The sequence below is a fragment of the Cannabis sativa genome, chromosome 4 (genome assembly GCF_029168945.1).
Source record: "Cannabis sativa cultivar Pink pepper isolate KNU-18-1 chromosome 4, ASM2916894v1, whole genome shotgun sequence".
Lineage (NCBI taxonomy): Eukaryota > Viridiplantae > Streptophyta > Magnoliopsida > Rosales > Cannabaceae > Cannabis > Cannabis sativa.
The window spans coordinates 22362525-22372313 of NC_083604.1; the positions used below are offsets into that span (position 1 = coordinate 22362525).

Sequence of the window (9789 nt, forward strand, 5' to 3'; positions counted from 1 at the left end):
GCGAGTCTCGGGAGGCTGCGATGACGATCCGGCACCCGGCGAGCGGCCGATGATCCGGCACCGGGAGTGGGCAATGGTGGAAGATCCATGGGAGGCAAGTTGAAACCGGCACGGCTCGAGAAAGATACTCGAAACTGATCTTGGAATCGTCCGAGGTAGAGTTGTTGTGTCTCATCTGCTTTGCCTCGTATGTTGAGTTGTCTGCTCCGCTTCCTCCACTTTTTCGTAAAGCCTCGTCTTTGTTTCATTGTAACGGTCGGTTGGGGAAATTTGAAAGGATGCGTGGCGAGGTGCTCTTTTGGCCCCAACTCCCTTCGATCTGGGGAGATGACCAAAGCCTCTAAGATGCCGAGATCGTTCCCGAGTACTTGCGTCATAACGGGTAAGTCTCGGGGGTGCGTGTAGGATCGACGGCGGGCTCTTCGGGCTCATCTGCAGTGGGCGGCCGGTTGAGTTGCCGCTATTTCAACCATTTGCTCCTAAAACAATTAAACAAGTAAGTTAAATGGTTAATTTTAACACAAAATAAATTGAAAGAAATAAATGAAAATTGAATTAAAACGTAAACTTACGTAAGCTTGTTGCGCGAACTCGTTGCGCCAATCGTTGCCTTTATGGTGAAACTTTTGAAAAGTTTCCACCGCCGGTTAGCGATTCTCTGTGTCGGGGTTAGCCTATTTTCAATAACAATTATATTAGTACTGTTATTTTAATAGAAAAAGTTAAATGAATGATAGTTAAATATAAACTTACCCCTTCGACAACATGTGAAACAATGGGCTTGGAGCCCCAGCCTCCTAAAAATTTCATCTTACCCCGACTTTCTTTATTTTTCGCTGCTCTCGCCTGAAATTAATAATTTTTCTAACAATTAATTATTTATTATTGACTATATAAATTAAACATTACCAAAATTTAAAATTTTAAAAAATGTACCTTTTGTTTGTCTGTGCTCCAATAAGCGATGCAGTCACTCCACACCTCTTGAGTTACTCCCTCAGGAGGTGACATGTCGGCCCTCTCCTGTCCAAGCTCCTCAATGTTTTGTATCCACTTCTTCTTGCAGTCTGCCCTCCAGTCACGTAAACCCTTTGACATCTCGTACTCACCGTAGTCTACGAATGTAGGGTTATCTCGTGGGAGGATAAACTTGGTCTGCAAAAAGTTACACATTAATACATTAATTACAATTTAATAAGAGTATAGTAATTTAGAAATTAAAAAAATTAGTAAGGCATACCTCAAGTCTATCCCACAGTGCGTTGATGTCAGCTCTACTGACATCTTCCCATTTGAATTTATTAATGGGGATAGACATCCGAGTCATCCATTTGGCCATATTGTTGAATTTTTTTCCGTTCTTGCCTACGGGGGTGCCAGTCTCTGCGTGCACCTCAATCGGTAACTTGGCAGATTGTGTTTTGGAGAGCTCCTCCTCAACATTCTTGCCCTTGTATTTACCTCTGACGCCTTTCTTTTTCGAACTGCTGCCACCTGGTGTAGACATACTACATATACAACACATATTGTTTATTTAAAATAAACTAACATATTGCGAACATATTAAAGAAGAAGGGTTGTAATTTTTATTTTATTTAAAACACTATGTCAATTACAATTCATCATCCTCATCATCAGTTACATATACAGCATTATCATCACTGTCACTCTCTAATCTTGCCCGTATCCAAGTTGACATTTTTGTCTAAGTTTGCTGCAAAACCGTCAGGAAATCGTACAGACTTTATGAAGTCTGCAAATTCAATCCGTTCTTGAACACTAAGTGTGTAACTAGCTGGAGGCTTCTTCCACTTCCCGTTCCGGTCTTCATACAACCACAACTCTCGTCGTATTTGCAAGTCTTGCAAATCCATTCTCGCCTTGTCGGTATCCTTTGACTTCCCGTCGATACTTAGAAGAGTACCTACTAAGCTATCACACACATTTTTCTCAATGTGCATTACATCAAGATTATGTCGTAAGGACTTTGACTTCCAGTACTCAAGCTCAAAAAAAATACTTTTTTTAGACCAATTGAGCTTTTCACTAGAACGCTTCCGTTTCACACCCCCGAACTGTTTGTGTTTTCCAGGCAAAGTCAATGGAATTCGGTCTAATTGAGATAAAATATCATCCCCCGTCAATACAGGAGGTGGTGCTCTCTTCTCAGGCTTACCATTGTACTTTTTGCTTCTCCTTCTCGGATCACTCATTTCGAGAAAGCGTCTGTGGCCAACATATCCAATCTTACTATTTAGGCCAATGGAAGGAGTATGTTCATTGCAAGTGGGACACGCCATATACCCTTTTGTGCTCCAACCAGACATTAGAGCATAAGCAGGAAAGTCATTTATTGTCCACAACACTGCCGCACGCATTGAAAACACAGTTCCGTTGTAGGCATCTCAAGTTTCAACACCCGTCTCCCACAACTGTTTCAGTTCATCAATTAACGGTCTCATGAATACATCTATGTCTTTCCCAGGAGATGATGGACCTGGAATTAATAAGGTCAACAACAACGATTCAGAACTCATACACTTCCACGGTGGCAAATTATATGGGACACAAATAAGCGGCCACGAGGCTGTAAGAGTTGCTCATGTTGCCAAATGGATTAAAACCGTCGGTCGCCAATCCCGATCGACATTTCTAGGTTCAACGGCAAAAGACGGATGAAGGCGGTCAAAGCGCTTCCATTCTTCGGCATCCGCGGGATGCACTAAGCACACCGTCTTCTTTTGGTCTCTGCGAGTAATGCCACCGCATATCCTCCGCAGTGTGTCTTGAGCAATATAATCGTTTCAGCCTAGGTGTGAGTGGGAAGTAACGCATAACTTTGTGAGGAACTTTTTTCCCCTTACCCTTTCTTTTCACCCATCGTGATTCGCCACATACAGGGCAAAACTCCTTCTTCTCATTCTCCTTCCAGAAAATAGCACAATTATACTTGCACACATCTATTGAGTCGTAACCCAAACCTAGATTGCGCAATCGCATCTTCGACTCATAATGCGACTTCGGTAATTTTGTCCCCTCTGGAAATAGATCAATCAAGATGGACAGCAACATATCGAACGAGTGGTTGCTCCACCTATTCAAAACCTTGCAGTGCATAAGCTTTACCAGTGCATTAAGGGCTGATTTTTTGCAACCTGGATATAACTCAGCCTCCATCTCCTTAAACAAGTCATCGAACTTGTTGTTGTCGTTGATAGGGGGTTCATTGAAAGAATCAGTAGTGTTAGCAGATTCGTCAAACCCAGGGTCCCCTCTTAACATGTCCGCCAACACATCTGCCATTTCCTCTTCGTCATTTTCAGGAAGTTCAACTGCGGGTTGAGAGAAAGTCTCCCCGTGGAAATACCAGGGGTTGTACGAAGGTTGGATCCCGCTGAGAAATAAATGAACCCTTATAGTTGCAGGTGCGTGAAAATTCACATTCAAACACCGCATGCATGGGCATCGAGCTAATCCGTCAGCGTTCACGTGGTTCGTTGCTACCGCAACGAACTCGTCAACGCCACTTCGAAACTCTGCAGAGCGCCGGTGCGCCTTCATCCAACTTCGGTTGGCAGGCATCTTCCACTACGAAGTATTTAACAAAAACAATTTAAAAACAAACAAAAAATGTGCAAGTGTCCTAATCCACCTTCTCACTCCATTACTAAAAGGGTAAAGAACCTATCCCATTCAGGTTTGTAATATACATATAGTGCAATCTACGCTCTTAAGATTATTTCATTTTTGTAAAAATTTCGGCAGCACCTCCCCACAGTTCTTATAAGTTAGCAAACTTGTAGTAATTAAGTTTGCCGACTTACAAGAACGTGTAAGAAGACGTTGTACCAAAATATCTACTAATGAAATAATCAATTAAGCAATAGATCATACTATAAGTATAAAACAAGCCCAAACTATCCATGCGGACAAACAGTCCTGGATAATTTGGAGAAGCGTATTTAAGAGTCCTTACTGACTCAGCCTCTCCAAACGGGTCTAAGGTAAATCGTGCATGTGTAAAATTGAAAAAAAATTAAATTATCACTATGTGATAATACAAATTGTTCTATCCTATCTTTGGTGTATAACCAAAGAGATGAAGAAAAGATAAAAACAATTTAATTTTATGCTATTTTAATATCTTATGCTCATTTGTACTTACTTTATGATAACTTGATTAAATTCTAAATATAATTACTTTAAAATTTTATTTTATTTGACTTTTAGATTATAAGTATAAAAGTTTTAAAATTTTAAAAATATCACTTGATTAAATTTTAATTTTTATTATAAAAGTTAATTCATAATTTTTTATTTTATTTATTTAAATTACAAATTACAAACTTTTTAATCTTCAAAATATCATTTGCTTACATTTTCAATTTAACAATAAATATTCATTTATAATTTTCTATTTTTTTTAACTTAAAAATTACAACCTTTTTAAAGTTAATAATATCACTTACTTACTTTTTAAAATTAAACAATAAGTAGTAATTTATAATTTTCACATTTATTCATTTAAATTAAAGATTAAAAATTTTTTAAAATAAAAAATAATTGATTACATATTATAGATTATAATATATACTACATATTATAGATTATAATATATACTAATTTATATATTACATTTTTTTTTTTATTATTTTTTTATCATTTATTATTTAAATTAAAATTACTAACATTTTAAAAATTTTAATATATAGTAAATTATATATTACATTATTTTTTACTTTTATTATTTTTTAATCATTTATTATTTACATTAAAATTACTAACTTTTTAAAAACATTTAATACCACTTTATTACATTTTAACTTATATATTACATTTTTTAATATTTTTTTTAATTAAATATTTTTCTAATTATTTATTTGAAAATATTTTTTTTTTAAATAAAATTACTTCACTAAATTTTTAAATTACATGTTCCAATTTCAATTTTATGTTTTACTTTATTTATTTTATTTTATCAACAATTACTTTATTAAGTTATTCTTAATTTTTTTTTAAACAATTAATTAATTTCACATTTTACCTACTAAAATTTCGGCAGCATAACGGCTTAAAAATTGTAAACCCAAAATTTTCAAAACCTATAAACAACACAAACAAATATTGCAAGACAATATATAAACAAAAAAATAATCCACCCATCCAACAGCAGTCAATTTTATCACAGGACCTACTTCACTAACATGCATATACATATAAACTAATATCAAAAACTACTACGTACTAAGCGAAAGCAAAAAAATATACCTGAATCGAGTGCAAAAATAACAACTTGTGGCAGCTTGCGGTAATCCCGAGCGGTTGAACACGGACCTAATTCCATAAATAGTAAAATCAAATTAAAAATTTAATACCTAAATATATATCAACACATACAACCACAACCACATACACTCACATACACTCACATACACTTATACACACACACATACACACATATATACATATATATTCACATACATATATACACATATACACATATACACATATACACATATACACATATATACACATACATTTTACATATATTTATTCATACATATATACATACATACATATATACATACATACATACACATACACACATATATACCTACATACACATACACACATATATACCTACATACACATACACATATACGTATATACACTCACATACACATATATACATACATACATACACATCCATATACATACATATATACCATAATACACATACACATATATAAAAATTTAAATTTTTAAACAATACATTAAAATTAAAAAAATACCTTGCAGCCGGCGTTTGGGGGTGCGGTGGTGTGGACGGCGGCGGTGCGGTGGTGAGGACGGAGTGGTGGTCGGAGTTTTTTTTTGGGGAAAAAATTGATGAAAAAAGAGAGATTGAGTGGGAAAGAGAGATTTTGAGAAAAAATTAAGAGAGATTGAGAGAGTTTGATAGAGATTGAGAGGGAAAGGAGAGAGAGAACGAGAGAGAACTAGAGAGAAGGAGAGAGAGGGGGCGATGGAGGCTCTGCAAATGAAATGGGGAAGAAAGGGGGCTTCGTGCCCCCTGATACATATTACTACTTTTACCGGCGCATCCAATTGCGCCGGTAAAAGTTTTTTAATAAATTTACTCTGACCTAGGAGTGAAACGCGCGTTTCACTAACACTTTTACCGGCGCAGTAATGCGCCGGTAAAAGTAACCCCACCTACCACGCGTTTTATTTCCCCCCCCCCCCAAATTTTCACGAGGGCGGTTAACATTCCCACCAAAATTTGGGAAACTTTTACCGGCGCAATTGTGCGCCGGTAAAAGCCTTACAGAATTGGACATGTGTTCGCGCCATTTGGCGGTTCAGTATTCATCTTTTACCGGCGCATTTCATTGCGCCGGTAAAAGGTATAGCTGAATCCAATCCCAAATTCAGCATCTCATTAATGCTGACAACTTTTGCCGGCGCAATTGGTCAACTGCGCCGGCAAAAATTGCTTTTCTTGTAGTGGGCGTAGAGGCAGAGTGTCCAACCATAATACCTACACGAGGGCCTACGCAGATGAATGAAATATCCAAAAGGCAAAAGAGTGGCCCTCGAGGTTAATGACAAAGGACAATATGCCAAGCTCGCATCCACTCTAGGAGTCAGAAGTCGGCAAACGATAGGGTTGTCCTATAAAAACTGGAAAGAAGTCAACCCGACTCTTAAAAATAAAGTTTGGAAAGACATACAAGTAAGCTGTTATTTGTTAGAATTTTGATTTGTTTTTCTATTAATTCAAATGTTCACTCTAACCATGTTTGTTTTCCTTCAAACTAGACGGGGTTCATTGTGTCGGACTCCTTCAAACATGATTGTCTCATCCTAGCTGGGAAGTTAATGAAAGACTTCAAGAATAGGATGACAAAAGACATCATAATGCCCGCTTTGCAAGAGAAGGATCTGGGATGACTGCCACAAGTCCCTGAAAAGCACCCCGAGATCGACGTTGCTGATTGGTGCACTTTTGTTGAAAGTCGACTAACTCCTAAATTTCAGGTACGGTTATTATATTAACACTAAGATAAACTCTTAAATACAAGTATACATGTATCTATTGTATTTTTTTGGCATTGTAGGAATTGAGTAAGGTGCAACGTGAACGTTCCTCAAAAATCCAATCCAAACATCGAAGTGGTCGGAGTGGAATGGTGAACGTACGGGAAGCTGTGGTAAGTAATGCTTAAAATTTAATGTGCTATAATGTGCTATAAAATTTAATTGGTACTCATTTAATTGTTATAAAGTGATGTAGAAAAAGGATCTCGAAGTTGCAGATCCCCCCCGCCACTGTGTTTGGATTAAATCTCGCACCAAGAGTCGAAAACTTGTCACTGATTACAACAAGGAAATTGCAGAGAAGATAGTAAGTATATATTAATCCTTAATTGAGTTCTACTCATGAGTTAGTGTATATAATTCATATACTAATTGCTTGAATATATGTGTGCATTAGGCTCAATTAGAGGAGAATCTTAGTCAGGGACAAATTCAGGTCCAGGGCCAAAACGATATCCTGACGCAGGCGCTCGGGACACCAGAGCATCCTGGACGTGTCAGGGCTGCTGGGTATGCTATTACTTGAAATGTTATTTATTTAGTTAAACAAATAAAATCGTAGCTAATTTGCATTTTATGATTGGTAGGTTCCTAACCTGGGCATCTCAATTGTTCGGCAGGAAGAAAAAGAAAGTGTCTGATGTTGTGGCTCGACAAGCAAAGGAGATTGAAAAATTAAAAGCCAAAGTCCAATCCCTTAAGCAGAAGAGAAACGCTGACGAACAAGAGGAAGAAGGAGAGGTGGCTGGTGAGGCGTATGTTCCACAACCATACGCTCCTGAGAATGAGGTACAACCACAAACTTATGCTGAGGAGTTTATTTCCCTCAACCACCAAGGTCTCCTGTACAATTTCGATGACCATGCGGCCCTTAATCAGCAAGTACATCTCTGCTCTGACAAACATCGACAACATTGTGGCCCGAGGGTATTTGGACGAGCATGTTGGTACAATCAAAGTTCACTGCCAGGACTACAATGATTCACATGCCCGGATTCTGGTGTCAGAAATCCTGCAAGAGGATATTGAAATCCCAATCCCAATTGAAGGGTGCAGATATGTTAGGGACGTATCACAGATGTTCCTTCCTTGGCCTAAACACTTAATTCTAACAACCGAGGTAACTTCTCTTATAAATTAATTATTAATGATTAGTGGAGTTTGAATATCTTCAATATTCATCTGTAGTGAAGTAGGTTCTGCGAATATATGTGCTGCGGTGGGATGGATGAACAAACTACTGTTATATATGTGTTATTTGTCATTATACAGGCATGTTTAAAATTTTTGGGGGCATTCAATTACAACCGTTATGCTGCCAAAATTTCGGTAGAATTTGGATAAAATTTGATATATTATGTTCCGTTATGTTTAGGGTCCACTCGCTCAACCGCCCTCAAGACGTGATGCGTCGAAGGGGAAAGCTCCGATGCTTTCTCCACAAGGCGGTGGTGCACGGGAAGATGACTTGTTCTCGAAAGAGAAGATGGCCTTGATCCCTAATTCGCTAAAATGGATGATTCGTGAATTCCTGAGGCTCAAAGATAAACGTGATATAATCACAATTCCTGTCCCCCGAGGATTCATTGCACCGCGTACCCAGATCACGTTATCTGGAGAGGATTTGCAGCAGGTTGCTACGTGTGACTTCATCGGCAACCAGGGAATGTTGTTTGGAATGATGTATACTCTTCTTTAATCTAATTAACCTTATATATCAAATTCTAGTCAAATTATTATAAGACACTAACACTTTTTTTGGCAGACGCATCTGGGAGAGCATCAACGGTCTGAGAAAAATTTTCAAGTTTTTGTTGGAAATTATTTTACGAGGATCTTAGATCTACTCACAAGTATGTTGAGTAACACCCTAAATATGAACTTTCTAAAACGATGAAATAAACACATATAAAGTATTAGAAACCTTACATTGGGTGCAGCGGAATAATATGACTCATTCCGTTCAGATATCTAGCCCTTGATTCCTTTCTGTAGCAGAGCATTATCAATATCTGAACCTGGATCTCTTTCTCTGATCCTTTAGTGCTGAAACTCCTTCTTGTTGAAAGTCTTTCCTCACGATCTTCCTCACTATGATTGAGGTATCACCTGCTGTGTGTGGGCACTATTCTCACACTAAGAATTTCGAAATTGAAGAAAGAAGGAAGAGAGCAAAGTGGCGGCTAAAGATAGGGAGAGAGAGAGGCTCAGTTTTTTCTGAATCAGAAGTGTAATTATCCTGAAGCCTTCACTATCTATTTATAGCATTCCACTAGTGTTAGGTTTGAATTATTTTGCATTAAAATAATGAAAATATCAGTTTAAATTCCCTACAAAAGTGGTCGGCCATACAAAGTGGATTTGGGCCTCACTTTTTGTAATTTTGCAGTTTTATCTTTTCTGCATCTGATTTTCTCAAAAACGCCAATTTTCAAATTCAACCATTTAAATGCCAATTCTAACTATTTAATAACTATAAATAATTATTAAATAATATTGTCATTTATCATATTTATTAATTGAACCATACAAAGTATCATAATTAACAAATATGCCCCTAAAACTCTTTCTTTACAATTTCGCCCGTACTTAGTGAAAAATTCACAAATAGACATAGTCTAATTTGAGAATTATAATTGATTAATCAAAACCAATTATATGAGTCTTACAAGAAATATTATGTCAACT

General features: G+C 37.0%; 1 protein-coding gene across 1 annotated transcript; it reads right to left on the reverse strand.

Annotated features, from left to right (window-relative positions):
- Window positions 1-428: 428 nt before the first annotated feature.
- Window positions 429-1662, reverse strand: LOC115715230 (uncharacterized). Its single transcript, XM_061113623.1, has 4 exons — window positions 1241-1662; window positions 937-1155; window positions 703-846; window positions 429-479 (listed from the first exon to the last, which is right to left on the reverse strand). The coding sequence occupies exons 1-4, from the start codon at window positions 1523-1525 to the stop codon at window positions 429-431; spliced, it is 699 nt and encodes a 232-aa protein (XP_060969606.1). The 5' UTR covers window positions 1526-1662.
- Window positions 1663-9789: the final 8127 nt, after the last annotated feature.